At 38.0% G+C, this 19,681-nt stretch overlaps 1 protein-coding gene across 1 annotated transcript in view; it reads left to right on the top strand.

Moving 5' to 3' along the window:
• The window catches only part of Fgd6 (FYVE, RhoGEF and PH domain containing 6), a 112,162-nt gene that overhangs the window by 49,814 nt on the left and 42,667 nt on the right, over window positions 1-19,681 (top strand). Inside the window, exons 4-7 of the mRNA XM_026397582.2 lie at window positions 5,344-5,411; window positions 5,515-5,545; window positions 14,620-14,771; window positions 18,058-18,214. Of these exons, the coding sequence (XP_026253367.2) occupies window positions 5,344-5,411; window positions 5,515-5,545; window positions 14,620-14,771; window positions 18,058-18,214 (408 nt within the window). The remainder of the gene's footprint in view (window positions 1-5,343; window positions 5,412-5,514; window positions 5,546-14,619; window positions 14,772-18,057; window positions 18,215-19,681) is intronic.

Here is a 19,681-nt window from a genome sequence, read left to right on the forward strand (position 1 = left end):
ATGCCCTTTAAGGGACTTTGGGAACCCTGGCCCCTTCCTGTCTTTCTCTCTGTGCTTCCTGGCTGCCAGGAGATGAGCAGCTCCTCTGCTACATGCTCCTGTCATGTTGCCATGGACCCAAAGCAACACTAAGTGACCATGGATCCAAACTGCAGAGACCATGAACATTTCCTCCCTTCAAGTTTTTTATCTCAGGTATTTTGCCACATGATGGAAATCTAACAATGGGAAAAAAAATAAAGAAATATTCAGAAGGATGAATTGACAGGCCTTGTCAACTCTGGTGTGAATGATAAAAGATGGCTCTGAGGCAAGAAAGAAGAATTTAGTCCAGGTGTGGCGGTACCTGTAACCCCAGTGACTCAGGAGGCTGAGGCAGGAGGATCAAAAGTTCAAAGCCAGCCTCCGCAATTTAGCAATACCCTATCTCTACGTAAAGAAGGCCAGGGATGCTAGGGGTGTAACTCAGTGGTAAAGTGCCCCTGGGTTCCCCAGTATCCCCCCACCAAAAAAAAAAAAGAAAAGAAAAGAAAGAAGAGTTCATGTTTCTGGTTTTAATCTATGGGTATGTATAGTAGCTAGAATAGGAAAGTCTAAACTTTTCTATCTAAAGATTCCATATTTGAGTCTGCTGAAATAAACTGATAATGGACAGATCAGCAACAAGAAAAGCATGCAAATTTGTTAGTGATCCCATAGGAGCCACACAAAATATGATATGCAGAGGGCCAGATAGTTGAAACTTCAACACCCTCCTCATAGGGGAAAATGAAATTGGGGGAGGGCGGGATATTACTGTGAACAAAGGTGGTCTTATAATGTAGACACAGTCTCTCAGGTAGAAGTTTTCAGAAGAATAGAGGGAAGTGTAAATATATATGAAGACCTTTTACTATACTCTGTGGGTTAGCTTTTTCCAATTAATGAGATTTTAAGGAGGAAATTCAAGACAATTGTATTTCTTTTTTTAATATTTATTTTTTAGTTGTACGTGGACACAATATCTTTATTTTATTTTTATGTGGTGCTGGGGATGGAACCCAGTGCCTCAAGCATGGTAGGCCAGCGCTCTACCTCTGAACCACAACCCCCCCCCCACCACCAGGCAATTGTATTTCTTTTGGAAGAACTTTCTTTAGTTAGTTAAGCAAACTTCAGTGAGAACCCCTCCCTGTGCTTGAGGGTGGATAGAAACAAGAAAAGGTTAGAGAGACCTTGAGTCTAAGGCTGCTTCATAGGCCTCCAGTTTCCTATAATTCAAAGTGGTCAGCATGTCACAGCATCATGCTTTGGGGTATTGTTTTATGAGCCTTAGCACTAGGAAGCAAGTTTGATGGATTGTTTAAAAAAATGATTGAAGTTCATTAGATGCTTTACCGTTTGTGAAGCTGGTCCTGATTTCATACCCACCTGGTTATGATCTTTCTTTCCTTCAAGATGTCAGGTTCATAGTTGACCTTATATATCATTAATGTACATATTTACTCTCTTATTTGCTTCTTGAAGGCTCTGTCTTTAATTCCCTCTTCTCACACACACTGTTTTTTTTTTAATAGTTATTTTTTAGTTTGGGATGGACACAATATCTTTGTTTTATGTGGTGCTGAGGATTGAATCCAGTGCCTCATGCATGCTAGGTGAGCGCTCTACCTCTGAGCACAACCCCAGCCCCCACTAATACACACTTTTATGTTCCATCTCTGACCAAGACAGGTGCCTGGGAATCTGAAATTTAAGCGTAGCTGGTTATCCTAATGATTGGTCATGTCAGGCTTAGCCATGTAACAGTGAATCAGCTGGTGAGGAGCTGTTTTAATCACCTTGCTATCAAATGTTAGCAAATCAATTACTAACTTCAGATTTTACATTGACAGCATAAAATAGTACTGACTCCTCTTTCTTGGAAATGACCTCAGAATAACAAGAAAGATAAGAAGTACAAACTCTGTCCTCAATGATATCAGGTGACAGCAGAAAGTGTGAATCAAAGAGTATAAGCAAGGGCTACCGTGCCCCTCTGCAATGTGTAAAGGTTCTACTATTTCCACAACCTTGCCAACACCTTTTATTTATTTATTTTTTTAAATATAGCCATTCTGTGGGTGTGAAGCTGTATCTCATTGGTTTTAACTTACATTTCCCTATTAAGTAATTGTGTCAGGCAACTTTTCATATATTTGTTGGCCATTTTTATGTCTTTGCTGAAATCCTGTTCACACCCCTCACCCCCCCCTCTCTCTGTCTCTCTCTCTCTCTCTCTCTCTCTCTCTCTCTCTCTCTCTCTCTCTCTCTCGGTACTGGGGATTGAACCTAGGGGTACTTTACCACTGAGCCGCATCCTCATCCTTTTTATTTTTTATTATGAGACAGGGTCTCACTAAGTTGCTTAGGGCTTCAGTAAGTTGCTGAGCCTTTGAACTTGTGATCTTCCAACATCAGCCTCCCAGTTCACTGAGATTACAGATGTGCACCATTACACTCAGCTCCCTTTAATGTACTTCTAATTCTAAAAGTTATACTGTATTTTATAAGCATTAAACTTTCTAGCTACAGATGATACTGATAAACCCATTATAATATAAAAGCAATGATTTGCTAAATATTTTTCCAAAATAATAGTGATCCAAGTGTGTGTATGGTATGTATGTGTATGCAATTGTGGTTATTAAAGCATGATTGACAGGTGATCTGTAAGATCAGATTGCACTTAAGATGACTTCCCCAGGGATGTTAGCTATATAGTTTCTTTCTCTCTCTCTGTTCGTAGGTGTATGGTCTGTGTGGTGTTTATGGTGCTAGGGATTGAATCCAAGGGTCTTGCACATGCTAGCCAAGTGTTCCACCACTAAGCTGCATCCCCAGCTCTTTTAAGAGGGTGTTCTTGCTAAGTTGCTCAGGCTGGCCATGAATTTGTTATCCTCCTGCCTTAGCCTCTAAAGTAGCTGGGATTATAGGCCTGTGCCACTACACCCAGCTCTCTCCCTCTTTTTTTTTTTTTTTTTTTAAGCATAGTTTAAAAGGTAAATGAATGGAGTTGAGTCTTTTTTATTTTTTTTTATTGGTTGTTCAAATGGAGTTGAGTCTTAATGCAACCTATTAGTCTCAATCATTCAACACCTTATCTTAGAAGAGAGGAATGATAACAGGGATAGAGGTCAACCTTCATTTAACTATCCCTTTAACGATAAATGTGAGAGCTAAGGTCAAGCCAGGAACAAGGCAGATATCCTAGGCTAGTACTAAGTTGTTCTATACTTTGACTAGTAATTGTCCTTTAAAGATTATTTTCACAATTAACCGTGTTTACATTCTGACAGAAAGGTCAGAGTTTCTTGTTACTGCATGTAAACTCTTCTGTAATAAAGTATGAAAACCTAGAAGGAACAAATAAACACAGTAATTGCAAGATTAGTGGTCACTTCTGGAGAAAGAGAAAAGAACTTTAATGTTATAATTAACAATTTGTTTCATTAAAAAAATTTTATGCAGCTGGGGGTGCATGCCTGTATCCCAGAGGCTTGGGAGGCTAAGACAGGAGAATTGAGAATTCAAAGCCAGCCTCAGCAACTTCAAGGTACTAAGCAACTCAGTGAGACCCTGTCTATAAATAAAGTACAAAATAGGGCTTGGGGTGTAGTTCAGTGCTCGAGTACCCGCATTCAATTCCTGGTACAAAAACAAAAATTATGCAAATACTGCAGAATATTTGGATTTGTTAAATCTTGCTAGGGGAGTGGGAATGTGGGTTTATGTTCAGCAGTGAATGTTTGTGAGGCTATGACAAGGTCACTCATAGATATTGAAGGGAAATTCAGTGTGTAATACAGTAATTCTTTGGTTAGATATTGGGAAATTTGGGATCTCTTCCCAATGCTTTTGCATGTGTTTGTGTACAGTTTGCAGTGCGGGGGATCAAACCCAGGGTCTCAAAATTCTCGTCCACTGAGCTAATCCCCATGTCCGCCCTAGTTCTTCTAATAATCAGCTTTGGACCTTGGCTAATTCCTGTTTTAAGTGGGTCTTCTTGGTCTTCTGCTATTGGTTGGGTTTTCTTTCATTCAGCAATCATAATTTTCACCTTTAGCTATCTAAAATGTCATAATTGCTTATTCCTTATTTAGTCTTTTTTGCCCTTCACTGAGGAACTGCATGTTCAGATCTTTCATAGAAACAAAAATGAAGGAGCTGGAGTTTTGGCTCAGTGGTAGAACGCTTGCCTGGCATGTGTGAGGCACTGGGTTCAATTCTTAGCACTATATCTAAATAAATGAACAAAATAAAGGAATCTCTTTAAAAAAAAAAAAAAAAGAAACAGAAACATTTTCTCTAATTCCCTGGAGCCAAAGCCAGCTCTATCAATGTTTAAACTAAAAACAACAAAATACTAAGATCTGTTTTTAAGGCATCTGCATTATTATTTATTTCAAACCTGCACATTTTTTGTCCCTCTAGGGCATTTAGTTTACATACAAAGAAGTAAAAAACAAAAAATTTCATTACAGCTATTCTGCCTTTGATTCTTTGGGATTGGCTTATTTCATTTAGCTTGATATTCTCCAGTTCCATCCATATGCCAGCAAATGCCATAATTCCATTCTTCTTAATGGTTGAATAATATTCCATCACGTGTATGTACCACATTTTTTAAATTCATTCATCTGTTGAAGGTTGAGCCCTGGAATTTGAGATCAGCCTGGACAACATGGTACACCTCATCTTAGAAAGAACAAAGCAGAATTTTATTTTGGATCTTTAGAGTAAAATGGCCTATATCTAAAAGGGATTTTAAGGAAATTAAGAGATCCTGTGGCTACAATGTAATTAGTGTTTGGTATGAGGAACCCTGTTCAGATCGTACTCCTGTTTCTCAGTTAGAAGGACTTAGGGTGAAGCGTTTTATGCATTCCCATTGGATATTTCATTAATAATTATGTGGCTATTTATGTGTACCTGAAGGACTCATATAATAGCTATAAGGGTCCTTTCCATTGCAGAATGTGACTTTTCCATTTTGAAACCTTGATGGCTTTGCTGCGCCAAGGCCCTGGGGTTCCCCAGTATAGTCCATTAATCCTATTACCCACGGCTCTCAGCTACTTCTGTGTCAGGGAGTATCTCTCATCTAATGCTCCATGTTGGTCTTTGAGATGTTCTAAATCAGTGTGAACCATATGTTAGTAGGAAACTTGTAAGATCAGAACTGAAATTCATTCCTGACTGCTAATAGCTGACCTCCTTTATACTTTCATGAGTTCATGATCTTTTCTGAGATCATACGAGATCAGGTGTATTTAGGGTGGTATGGCCTAGACTCATGCTCTCTTAATGAACTCTTATCCACAGGATGAAGATGCTGGGATCAAAAGTAAAGTTCATCATATTGCCAAGGAGATCATGAGCTCAGAGAAAGTGTAGGTATCTAGTTTACTATTCAGAGGACTGTTGTTTTCTTCATTGGCTCATTTAAAACATTTTTTCATTGCTGTTTTTGTTTTGTTTTGTTTTGTTTTGCAGATTTGTGGATGTGTTAAAACTTCTGCATATTGTAAGTATCTGCTAGTTTTTTCAACTCTAAGACTTTCCCCTTTTGCACCTTTCCTACCCCAAAAAGTTTTCAACATAACTAACTTAAATGAATTCAATGCATACATTTTCTAATACCTGGTTATGTCTTTAAATTCACACACATATATGTAAAAGTAGGCATTTTCTAAAACATATGTATCTTGTGTATTTGTAGATAAATGCAGATGATTTCTAAAAAATAAAGCCTTTATTTTCGTATCTCCAAAGTCTTCAATCTTTCTATCTTATAAAGAAGCTTCTTTTGTTTCATCCTTCTTTCTTTCCTTCCTTCCTACTTTCTTTCCTATTTTCCTTTTGTGGTGCTGGAGATCAAACCCAGGGCCTCATACATGATAAGCACTCTACTGTAGCACTGAGCTGCATCCCCAGCCTTCATAATAAAATTGAGTTTTCAAAGTGATAATATATCTCCTTGGACATTTGCAGAAGTCACCTGCTGTTAGTAGAATTTTGCATTAGCAGTGTAGAAAGAATGTCCTCTTTGTTGTTCAAAACTGTTTTTCTCTTAGCTGAATAGCTTGTAAGAACAGACACTTGGAATAACATTTTTACAGCTAACTTTTTAAAGTTCTATTTTCAATTTTTTACTTGTCAACTCTTAACAACAGACCTGTTGGGAAACAATTATATGCTTCTGACCACATATTCCTTTTTCTCATGCATTCCTTTGTACTTGCAAGTTTTTACAAGTTTCACTATGCATTTGCAGTTAAAGTGCTTTTAGTGTTACTTTATTCCAATTATGTTTCAGTAAAATATTAAGACTTAACAATAAGAAAGGGCTAAAGTAGAAGAAACAATGAAACAGAATTTGAAGTGGAGTTTTACTTAATGTGATGTAATTATTATCATCATAAATTAAACTTAATAGCTGAGAAAAGAAGTTTCACAAAATATATACCCATTATGTCCCTGCAGTGAGTATAATTGTTTTCATTTTTCTTTTTTTTTTTTTATTTATTTATTTTTATTTTTTTTTGTTCTCTGCGGACACAACATCTTTGTTTGTATGTGGTGCTGAGGATCGAACCCGGGCCGCATGCATGCCAGGCGAGCGCGCTACCGCTTGAGCCACATCCCCAGCTCCTTCATTTTTCTTTAATTCCCATGGTATTGGGAATTAAAACCTAGGTCTTGCACATGCTAGGCAAGTACTCTACTTCTGAACTGCATTCTCAGTCCTTTTTATTTTTAATTTTGAGATAGGGTCTTGCTAAGTTACATAGGCTGGCCTTGAACTTGCTGTATTCCTGCCTCAGCCTCATGAGAAGCTAGGATTACAGGCATATGCCAACACACCTGGCTTCATTTTTCCTCTTAACAAATACAGATGAACATGAAAAAGGGGTTGCATGATTGCTATTATCTAAATGATTCCCCTTCACTGTTTGCTTGGTCCATTGGAAACATACAGGCCTAATTCCTGAATGAAGAATCTCTGGCTTTGGGAACATTTTCTAAAAATTTCCTTCACATTGCTAATTCGTTTCAAGAAATAATTCCACATGAATAGTTTCTCCCATTAGCTGTTGACTATATTGGTAAGGTTGTTTTTTTTTTCTTTTTTGGCAATTTATTTTAAAAAAAATAATTAAACACAATATTTTATTGCCCAAACATATTGTTTGAGTTTCAAGTTAAATGTACATTTGCTGCTGTGCCCCAAATATTCCCACTGAAACTTAGACATCTGATGTAATGAAATAAAATAATATGATGTGGTTTTTTGTTTGGTTGGTTGGTTGGTTTGCTTGTTTGGGTTTTTGTTGTGTTGTTGTTTGTTATGTTATTTGCTTTGTGGTAATGGGGATTGAATCCAGGAGTGCTGTACCATTGCATTACATTCCCAGTCCTTTTTATTTTTATTTTTATTTTTTTTGGAGGGTGGTACCAAGGATTGAACTCAGGAGTACTCAACCACTGAGCCACATCCCCAGCCCAGTTTTGTATTGTTTTAAAAATATTTTTTAGTTGTTGATGGACGTTTATTTTGTTTATTTGTATGTGGTGCTGAGAATCGAACCCAGTGCCTCATGCAAGTGAGTTACCACTGAGCCACAACCCCAGTCCCCCCAGTTTTGTATTTTATTAGAGACAGGGTCTCACTGAGTTGTTTAGTGCCTTGCTGTTACTGAGGCTGGCTTTGAACTCACTATCTTCCTGTCTCAGCTTCCCGAGCCACTGAGGTTACTCTTTTTATTTTTTTATTTTGAGAATCACTAAATTGCTGAGGCTGACCTCCAACTTATGATCCTCCTGCCTCAGCTTCCCAAATTGCTGGAAAATCCATAGGTATGCATCACCAGATCCAAGTAAATAATATGAATAAAAAATAATTTGAAAGGGAACAATCATAGACTTGGGGGTCTTGTAGACAACAATGGTCTGGTTAAGTTATACTTAAGTAGTACTAGTAATAAGCCATCTTTGTGCCACTAATTTTTTTAAGTGGAGAGAATCATCCCAATGGAAATTTAAGAAACTTTCAATAAAATCCATGGAGTAGACAGGTGCAGTGGTGCATGCCTATAATTGCAGGTGCTCAAAAGGCTGAGGCAGGTGAATCTCAAGATCAAGGCAACTTAGCGATACCTTGTCTGAAAATAAAATAGTAAGGACTGGACATGTAGCTTAGTGGTACACAGCAATTGCTTATCATGTGCAAGGCCATGGGTTCAGTCCCTTGTATCACAAAACAAAACAAAACAAAATTTAAAAATAAAATCTTAGAGCTGGAGGCAAGGTCACCTGAACATTCTGATTCCTAATACTAAATAGTCTGTATCTTTTATTTGTTTTTAAGTGCATTATAAAATGAATAGAAGGCTTCCTCATTTCCCATGTTTGTCTCATCTTAAAATCTTCATCCTGTTCTACTAAATGCACCCTGTTTCGAGTCTTGGGAACCATTTAATTATCATTTACTGTTGAGTCATAATGACGTAGCTTTCTAACCTCACTCCTGAGCAGCTTTGTTCTTGTGAGGACGGCCCTTCACTGATGAAGTTTCATAGTCAAGAGCGCCTTTGTCTTGCTGCAGAGGCTCCTTTCCCATGTTGGTTTGGTATTTCCCTCTTTCTATGTGCCTCTTGTTTCAGAGCTTCCAAGGCCTTGTGGATCTTAAATGAGGTTCATGTGATCATTGAAACTGTCAAATCTTTTAATTCAATAAATGACCTCTATTGAAGGCCCTCTACATTGTATAACTATGTTACACAAATTATCTGTTTTAATCCTCATATCAAATGGGTGTTATTTCCAGTTTTTAAGTGAGGAGCATAAGCCAGCTGTCAAAAGAAAGCCTCTACTAAATGTGAAAGCCAGGCTTTGAAGTCTGATCTGTCTGACTTCTTGCCTTTTGTGATTGTGTAGAAATTGATTAAAAATTGTTTCTTGAAATTTCGACCATGCTATATAGGATGTGGTGTCTCCTGAGGCATTTTAGCTTGCTTTTAGATTTCTTTCAGTTGCCTAGGAAATGAGACAAATGCTACTCTTTCATCTTCTAAAGATGGTAATGAAGCTAGACCTTTGTTACTTGGGATACAGTATGATCTTTACTTACTAATCTTATTTAAAGGGGATTGGAAACTTGAGATGAAGGGTTAGTTTCAGTCAAGTTTTATACAGTTTTGCCTTGATGATTCTGCATGATATTAGCAGGTCTGTGCATAAGGCACAGAGGAATAATTTCATTGTGAAAATACTTTTCATTTTAAAAACAAAGTCAAAAATTGTCAAGATGGGGACTGCCCCTTTGTAGTTTTACTTCGTGTTTTCTCACTCATTACTGCATATTTATCATGACTCTTAGACCTCAGTAGCTGCTTTGCTCTTATGTAACATGAAGTGGTTCTTTATGATTTTTTACTTACAGAGCTTCCTGTTCGTATGTCCATGTGGTCTTTGTAATCCACTGCATCATGATAGTGGTTAAGTAATGCCTGGAGGTCAGGAATCCTACTGGGGTCAGCTGGTGATTAAGTCTCTCTTCTGTGGCTCTGGAGATATAAAGCCTGACCCCATGAACAAAGCCATCTGTTTTGTGCTTCATTGCCTCGGATATTCATACTTGATTTTATTTGCATTGATTTTTCCCTGGGTCTTCCCCAAGTGATGAGAGCTGTCAAGGCTAGTACGTTAATACCTTAAAGGAATTAAAGATCCATTTAAAGTTATTCTGGTTCTTATTTATATGTTTTTGGAAAATTATTAAGAATATTAAGATATGCTTAGGTCCATTTTTATCTCTATAAATTCCACTTGAACAAGCAATTTGGTTAGTGGAACCAAAAACTAAGATTGGTTAAATTCTGCAGAGACTATGGTGGATTTTATATTAGAAAGACTGAAGCAGAGTGAGTTAGTTGATACCAGTAATCTCTATAGCTTGCCTAACATTTTCACACCTTTCTTCCCCCCAGACCTTTATTTTCATTACCCACATTTCCTATAGTGGAAAAGTCAACTCTGAATCTAATTTTCAAACTGCTCATTCTGCCGTCTTGCATCCTAATGGATGTCTTCGAGGTGTTGGTGAATTTAGATTCTTCTAGTCCAAAATAGCTTTGCCTCTGGCTCTTAAGTGTCATCACACTTTCCCAAATTATCCTGGCTGTTAACATTTAGAAAAATAACCAGACATATGTTGTAATCATCCTTTTTATAAAAAAATAGGATGTTACCTCCTTCCAGTGGCACCAGTTTTGGCAATGGCTGAGGTTCATGACGAGCTGAGAAATTAAGGAGTCTGTGTGTAGTTCCTGTGTGATGAGTTACATCTGGCAGTGGGGCAGAGTGCACTACTTTCAGAGGATGGTGGCCCAAGAAGTGAGGGAGTGAGATTGGGGTCATTGCTGCTTTGTGTAATTATGGAGGTCATAAATTCCAAGTTGGAGGCCTTGGTATGTGAATTGTATTCGCCCAGAGGAAGGAATGCTCTTTTTTTTTTGGGGGGGGGTGGGTACTGGGGATCGAACCCAGGAATCACATATGCTAAGCATGTATGTACTCTACTACTGAACTACACCCCCAGCCACAGTGCTCTTTTCTGTTTTAAGAAAGGCACCAAGAAATCCACTGATATCCTCAGGAGAAAAAAATTATCCAATAAGACTTGTTAAAGCATGGTAAGGCCAGTTTCCTCCAGAATTATCACTGTAGTCATAGGGACCATTGCAGTGGGATTTTGTAGTGGCAGAGAAAGCATGGGCTTAACCCCTAACACAGCATGGAAAAGTGGGAGTTTGTAGCCAAGGAGCATAGTGAGAATCAGTGAATGGAAAATGACCGACAGGGAACCTCAGCATTAAGGGTGCTGCTCTATCTAACAAAGCCAGCTTAGCAGGATTCTTGCTGAAGATTGGCCAACGTGATCACATATCACCTGAGGGATGATGGCAGATGAGGAGCAGGGCCAGATACCATGGGCTGAAGATTTTTACTAAAGATGGATTTGACAGGGAAAGTACACAGGTGGACCTAAGAAAAGGTTCAGGAACCTGATTACTTTGGTCAAGCATGGAGTCTTTGTCAAGTGCTGCTTAGAATATGTAACTTTCTAGGCATTATGGATATATACTCTCAAAATTCCTATAGTCTTTATTAAATGTTGGTCTTTTGCTCTTTTAAGTATTAAATTTTCTATTTTATTCTGACATATTACTCATAATTAAAAAAAAAAAAAAAGACCTCATGGAGCCAGGCATGGTAGCACATACCTATAATCCATTTACTCAGGAGGCTGAGTCAGAGGATCTCAGGTTCAAGGCCAGCCTCAGCAATTTAGTGAGGCCCTAAGCAACTTAGTGTGACCTTGTCTCTAAATAAACAAACAGAAAGGGCAGGAGATGACCTTCAGTGGTTAAGCATCCCTCTGTTAAATCCCCAGTTCCAAACGAAAACAACAACAAAAACCCACAATGGTACATCAGTTCTTTCTGAGATGCCTACAAACATCTAGGAATGCTAGGGAAAGCAGAGTTTTGCATGGTTTGTGTCAAGGGCCTCCATTCAGAGGTGGCCATCTCACTGGTCAGCCAACTTTGGATATGGCCGGTCTCTGTTAAATGTGTCTTAAATAAACAAGTTTCCTTTTTGGCAGAGGTGACAGACATGGAATGCAGAGTCGGGCAGAAGCTGTGTCAAACTGAGTCCTTAAGTTACTTAGCAGCTAACATCTACTGTCCTTGTCAAGGCTGAGGAAATACTTTCCAACTGGAAAACAAAAGCTATCATGCTGCCAAGTGACAAACATAGACATCCCTTCTTCTACCAGAAGAAAGGGCAGTGTTCACTGCTTTGCTGAGTAAGGAGCTCTTGTGTCTAAATTATACCAATTGCTAACCTGGTTTAAAAAAAAAAAAAAAAAAGCAACACTGAAGAAGATGTCTGGGTTTTTAATATATTCACAACTTGGGCAGTTATTTGTCATTGTATTCTACGGGTCTGCCTGAGAGCAGACAATCTGATGACTCTCGAAAGTGTTAAGTAGCTCTATTTTCTCCTAGTAATTGGGAGTGATGATTGAAACAAGCTGTTGGGAGGTGGAATTTGGCCAATAGCCACTGGGTTCCTGGAGATGTTTTGTGTGGTTTTTCTGGATTGGAGCTGATGCAAGTTATAAATTCTTGTTTTAAATTATACAAGTTAGTTCTTTTAATTTGGTTAGTTCTTTTGGTTTATAGTTGCTTCCTTTGGGCCAGTGTGACAGTAAAACCAATAAAGATGATCTCAGGTATTGAGTCCTAAGTGAGGGAGGTTTAGCACTTGTTAAATATAGGTTTGACTTATCTAGACTAGCCATACTTAGGGGAGGGGACATGTCTCAGTGGTCAGCACTTGACTGGCATGTGCAAGGTCCTGGGTTCAGTCCCCAGTGTTGCAAAAAAATAAAAATTAAAAAAAAATAAGAAAAAAATTACCATACTTTAGAAATTTCTTTGTGTACTTTTAGATCATGAGGTTTTGTTTGTTTTGTTTTAGCTTTATCCAGAAGAAATACGGCTAACATATGTATGGGTTGGGGGCATGCGGCTAACATATGTATGGGTTGGGGGCATGAGGGGATCAGGAGAGGAAATGGTATCTTTTGTTTTGTTCATTTGATTTGTCCAGTGAATCCCTAAAGGAAAGCAGTTGGAAATAAAGGTAAAAGAAAATAAAGCATGATGAGAATCATTTCACCCTACTTTAGCTTTAAGATTTTAATGAAAATAATTTTTTCTATTGTTTATTATTATTATTATTATTATTATTATTATTATTAGGCACTGGGGATTTAACCCAGGGGCAATTTACTACTGAGCCACATCCCCAGTTCTTTTTATTTTTTATTTTGAGACAGGGTCTTGCTAAATTGCTTAGGCCCTTGCTAAGTTGCTGAGACTGGCCTCGGACTTGTGATCCTCCTGCCTCAGCCTTCCAAATCACTGGGATTACAGCTGTGTACCACCATACCCAGCTGAAAACTACTGTTTCTAAAAAGGAACAAATGTTTTGAATCCTCTGGACCTCCGTTCAGATTCCGCTGTTGTTTTGCTTGCATCTCAGGCCCATCCTCAGGGAACAAGGAAATCTAGGCAAATAGTTATCTACTACCCCACCCTTTCCAAGATCTGGAGTGATAGGGCGTGATGGGGTTGACATATTAAAACACAGTACAGATGGTTTATGGGGCACAGAAAATGAAAAAATATGTGAAGAGAAATTTTTTTATTTGTGAAAAGTCCAAATCCTAGTAATATATTGAAAGGTTGGCTAAAGGGAGGGGAGAAATTAAGATCTAAAGTTAAAATGTTTTGTTGATGCAGGGTACATGATATGCATGGCAAAAGATTTTGTGTAGTATCTAATTGAAGTCTCATAACCATTATATCCCTTCAACAGATGAGAAAAATGAGGCTGCACCTAGAATGCTTTGGTTGTTGGAAAATGATCACTGAAAATGAAAAGAGGGACTTTTAAATCCAGAATAAAATTAGTTTGGTGTGGTGGTGCACACCTGTAATCCTGGCAGCTCAGGAGGCTGAGACAGGAGAATTTCAAGTTCAAAGCCATCCTCAGCAACTTAGTGAGACCTGTCTAAAAAGAAAAAATATATAAAGGGCTGGGGATGTGGCTCAGTGGTTAAGTGCCCCTGGGTTCAATCCCTGGTACCAAGAGGAAAAAAAAAAAAAAAAGAAAGGAAGGAAGAAAAAGAATAAAATTAGTTAATGTTAGAAATACCAGAGTACCACAAGGAATTAAACGTGCTGGGAAGTAGGCAAAGCAAACTTTACTTCTATAAAAGGGTGTGCTACGGAGCAAAGTCTGGCGAGCAAGCACACTTGGGAGAGAAGCCCCCTTGTTTTTATCCTTAAGGCAGCACTGCCACCTCGCCCTGATAGGAGGAGCCAGGAGTTGTGATTCACACAATTGGCTAATTTTAAAAAAATACTTATTTTTTAGTTGTAGTTGGACACAATACCTTTATTTTATTTATTTTTATGTGTTGCTGAGGATCAAATCCAGGGCCTCACACTTGCTAGGCGAGTATTCTACTTCTGAGCCACAACCCCACCCCCACAATTGTCTATTTTTAGAATTGGGGTGGGCAAAGGGAAGGGCTACATCCCAATTAAAGCTACATACAATATTCTGAAAACAGACCACATGGACTTCATATTTCTGACAGTTAAGATCTCCTAAGGACTTTTTTAAATGGTTGTGTTTATATTATGATTTTGGAGTATTTTTAAAATCTAGAATTGCAATATAATTTCTAGACACCTTCCTGACGAAACTAAAAGGTTTAAGAGAAACATCATAGTCTGTTTTAAAATCAAATATCTGCCCTAGCCTTGTAATTTCTTAAAAATTTCCTGTCTGCTGAGTGGGATAGCAAGAATTGAGTTCTTTTGATTTGTTATTCTGTGTGGGAAATAGAACTTTGCAGTTTATATCATTTTAGGGAAGAGGGTGATGGGGGGAATTCTTTTTATAAAGTTTTTTATATATATATAATATTCTTTTTCCTCCTCTGAACTATAATAGGATTTCCGGGATGCTGTAGCCCATGCTTCCAGGCAACTTGGGAAGCCAGTGATTGAGGACCGGATCCTAAATCAGATCTTGTACTACTTGCCTCAGCTCTATGAGCTCAACCGGGATCTCCTGAAAGAACTGGAGGAAAGAATGTTGAATTGGTAAAAATAATATACTGAGTTTTGGGCTCTCCCAAATTTTCCAATTTTAAGTGAAGCCATAACCCCATCTGTGACAGGAAGGTGTTGTTCTTACCTTGTTTTAATAAACTGAATTTTCTTGACAATTACTTGTAGATTGACAATTTGGAGTGGCCAGAATTCATAACTTCGCCCATTGAGTTCAACACATACCACTTAAACAATTCTTCAGTAATGCTTGCTCAGACAAGAAGGGCCCACACTCGGTAGACTTAACTCCCCCACCACCACACCCCCCCATGGACTTAACTATCTATAAGTGACCTTTGAGATGAAGATTTTTCTTTCTTTTTCTTTTTTCCTTTTTGGTGCTGAGCATGGAACCCAGGGCCTCATGCATGCATGTGTTCTAACACTTAGCTATATGCCTACATCAAGATTTTCATGCAAGAAAAGTTTTTAAATGTTTTATATATCTTCCAGGGTTTTAGGTCAGGAAACTAACTGCATTTAAAAAAAATGTTATTCTTAAGTTTTAGGTGGACACAATATCTTTATTTTACATTTATATGGTGCTGAGGATCAAACCCAGTGCCTCGTGCATGCTACCACTGAGCCACAACCCCAGCCCCATGCATTTTGAAAGTGATCATTCACTGTTTTTGTTTGTTTGTTTTCTTTGCCAAAGACAAAATTACAGATGTATGACATTATAAAAACTATAGATTTCAGAATAGGAAGAAAATACTAAGAGGTAGTATTGGATTGAGGAAAAGAAGCAGAAACTTTAGTGACATTATGGAAATTTGTAGAAAGATTGGTCTAGGAGGATTGAACATATTATTGAAGACCATTGGGGAATACAAAATGGTAAGAGTCACAAAATAATGGGCTGGGGATGTAGCTCAGTGGCAGAGCACTTGTGTATCTTGCAGGAGGCCCTTGGTTCTATCCCCAATACCACACACAAAAAAAGAATAGCATCACTTAGTTTCTTGATAAAGTTTCCCAATCCAGAAAAATACCTTTGCCTATATTAGAAATGTTGTGCCTCTACATGTTGGGAACCATGTTAGATAAGCAGTTGATACTTATTTATAGCATGAGTATAAAATAACACACAATTAAGGACTGAGGGATGACTAAAAGTAGTTTTTAAAAGTCATAACAGAAATAAAGTATAATTAAAAAAACATTCTTATACATGTTTTATAAAAAAATATCTTAAAAATATGAATTGTCTTTAAAAGATATGCTTATTTCCACAAGTGTTTGGGGATTTAAATATATTTTTGCTTCTTTTTGTTTATTTTTTGCTTTTACTAAAAGTTACCTCAAAGTTAGATCCATAGATGTTCTATATGAAAATATTAAGCATTCCTAAAAACAAGGATAATGAAAACTACAAATATGGAAAAAGCTTCCCTTATGCTAATATAAAATTCTTCAAATCCTTGGTTAAGATATTTTCTACTGGGGCTGGGGTTGTGGCTCAGTGGTAGAGAGCTTGCCTAACAGGTGCAAGGCACTGGGTTCGATTTTTAGCACCACATATAAATAAATGAATAAAATAAAGATTTATCAACATCTTTTAAAAAAGATATTTTCTAATAAAATATTTTTCTTCTAAGAAGTCTTTGAATTGACATATTTTGTGGGGCTTGGGATGTAGCTCAGTGGTAGAACATGTTCAAGTTTCAGTCCCCAGTACTTGTTTGGGAGCATTTTCTTTATTTTTCTAAGTTTCTGCATAACATTTTTCCATTGACATTTTTTTGTGTGTGGGGGGGGGGTACTGGGAATTTAACCCAGAGGCAATTTACCACTGAGCCACACACCCCCACCCCACCCCAGCCCTTACATTTTAAATTTTGAAACAGGATCTCACTAAGTTGCTTAGGGCCAGTTGTTGAGGCTGGCTTTGAACTTTTGATCCTCCTGCCTCAGACTCCCAAGTCACTGGGATTACAGGTGTGTGCCACTGCACCCAACTTTCCCATTGACTTTATTTTTTTTTTAATATATTTTTTTGGTTGTCAATGGACCTTTATTTATTTATTATTTATATGTGGTGCTAAGAATCGAACCCATGCCTCACACATGCTAAGCAAGTGCTCTACCACTGTGCTATGATCTCAGCCCCCTCATTGACTCTTTTTTTTTTTAAGAGAGAGAGAGAGAATTTTTAATATTTATTTTTTAGTTATTGGCGGACACAACATCTTTGTTTGTATGTGGTGCTGAGGATCGAACCTGGGCCGCAAGCATGCCAGGCTAGCGCGCTACTGCTTGAGCCACATCCCCAGCCCCCCCATTGACTCTTAATAACAGTTAATGAAATATTTGATTTTACATTCAACAAGAGTTTATATATATTGTTTTCTAGTCTGTGCTTTTAGTATGCAGAGCATATCATAGTTCACAAAATAGACAGGATTGGGCTAGGCATGTAGCTTAGAGGTAGAGCACTTGTCCTGGGTTCCATCCCTAGCACCGGAAAAAAACAAAACATCAAGGCTCTTGCTTCCAGACAATTTAGAGGGGAAGGACCAGAAAATAGACAAGGCAAATATCAGAAGCAGTTCCTGATCTACAGAGATGAATACAATGCTGGAGTAGTGTATGAGGATTGGGTGGCCAAGAAAGGCCCTCTGAGAAGGAGGAGTGTGTAAACTGACGTCAGAGTGTAAAGGAGGAGCCAGCCATGTTCCCTATGTCCAGGCCTGGGCATCCACAGTGAAAGTCTGAAGTGGGAATGAACTCTGGTACATTGAGAGAGTGTTAAGAAGGCCATTGTGTTAGAGAGTAGTAGGAGAGGGGAGAGAAGGGTGGCCTGGGTCAAAAGGTGGGCAGCAGCAGTCCCTGGAGGGCTTCACACCCCAAGGTAAGGAGTTTATTTTTAGGTATCAGGGTACACTCAGTAGTAGAGCACTTACCTAGCGTGTCCCAAATCCCTAGCACTGCAAAGGGGAAAACTAAATTAATTAATTAATTAAATAAATAAAAAGGAGTTTGTTATCCTAAGTGTGATAGAGGACCACTCAAGGGCACAAGATATGTACATTTCTTAGACTCTCAGGTTGCACTCAAGAATGGGCTATAGGGGACAAGGATGGAAGTAGGGAGACCAGTCAGCTGGCAGAGTTAAGGCAAGATGTGATGGCAGAAGGGGAACTTGAGTAAGTTGGGGATAAGAGAGGGAGATAGCCAGTGGCTTCCATGCACAGGTCTGCTTCTGACTGGATGTGTTTTGGATACACTAACAACTCTCCTTTTATATTTTTGTTTCTCTCTCCTCTATCCATAGGACCGAACAACAAAGAATTTCTGATATCTTTGTAAAGAAGGGACCATATCTAAAAATGTATTCTACATATATCAAAGAATTTGATAAGAATATAGCTTTGCTGGATGAGCAATGCAAGAAAAACCCAGGCTTTGCTGCTGTTGTTAGAGAATTTGAGGTATTTGTACCATCTAGTGTTGAACATTTCCTTTTCCTTTTTTTTTTTTTTAGAGCTTTAATAATAATTTAAGGTCATTGAAAATGAAGCTTGCAACCAAAAATGTGTTAAAACAGAATACCTTCTAAATCAAAGAAGGAATTAGTCAAATCAAATAGTGAAAACTCAGTGTACAGGATTTAATTCTGAAAATCTGTTATTGCCCTTTGAACTATTTTGCCTTGGAAAACAGTATTTTGATAGGACTTTTATAAAATTTTGGTAAAATACAAAACATAAATTTACCATCTTAGCTTCTTTTTTTTTTTTAATAGCAGGGATTGAACCCAGGGGTGCTCCACCCTGAGCTACATCCCTAGCCCTTTTTAAAAATGTTTTATTTTGAGACAGATTTTCCCTGAATTATGATCCTCCTGCCTCAGCCTCTGGAGTTGCTAGGATCACAGGTGTGCACCACCACACTGCCGTTTTTTACGTTTAAGCGTGCAGTTTGGGAGGGTTATGGACATCATTTTGCAACCATACCTCTAGAATGCTTTCTATCTTATAGCACTGAGACCCTGTACCCATTAAACATTGACTCTTACCTTTCTCTCCTCCAGCCCTCACACACCCTCTGCTTTCTGTCTCAATGAATCTGAGTTCTCTAGGAAGCATTTTTTATTTTTAACTTTTTTATTTGCCCAACAACCTATACCTGTGAGAGGGAAATAGAATTTACATTTGCCTTTAGATAAATAAATAGCAGTTTCAATGTCAAAGTTAAGAAAAATTAAGCATCTGCCTATTGCATATGTCATCTAAAACTTCTTGTTTTGATTCAAAGCTCTAAGGGATAAAATGACACTTAGTTTTTAAAGTAAGGTAAGTCTACTCTACTGATTGGATTACTATATTTTGTATTTATTTATTTGTTTCAAAACTAAAAGAGTAAGTGAATTCCAGCTATACTTCAAAAATATAACAACATTACTTATTTCTCACGTGTGCAATAGACAAATAATTTGACTTAAAATCACTTGCAGCCCATTTTTCTTCTTTTCCTCTCCTGTGGTGTCTTTATGCTACCAAAAAAAAAGAAAAAGTATAAGCTGGGTGCTGTAGCACATGTCTGTTATCCCAGCCACTCTGGAGGCTGAGGCTGGAGGATTGCAAGTTTGAGGCTATCCTTGGCAATTCAGCAAGATCCTGACTCAAAATACAAAATTTAAAAAGGCACGGGTTAACTCAGTGGTAGTGTGCCCCTGTACAAATAAAATGAATGCAGAATTGTTTTTACTTGGCCACTTTGATACCACCTCCAAGTAAACTCTTGGATTGGAGAATGGGTGAGCTTCAGTATGTCTGTTATACATACTGAGGAAAAGAGCTTTGAAAGCAGAATTAGATGCTCTTAAGGTCAATTCAGAATGTGGTCCCAGGTTTGGGATGTGGCTTAGTGGTAGAGTATATACTTAGTATGTTTAA

This window comes from Urocitellus parryii, chromosome 5, assembly GCF_045843805.1.
Source record: "Urocitellus parryii isolate mUroPar1 chromosome 5, mUroPar1.hap1, whole genome shotgun sequence".
Taxonomy (NCBI): Eukaryota; Metazoa; Chordata; class Mammalia; order Rodentia; family Sciuridae; genus Urocitellus; species Urocitellus parryii.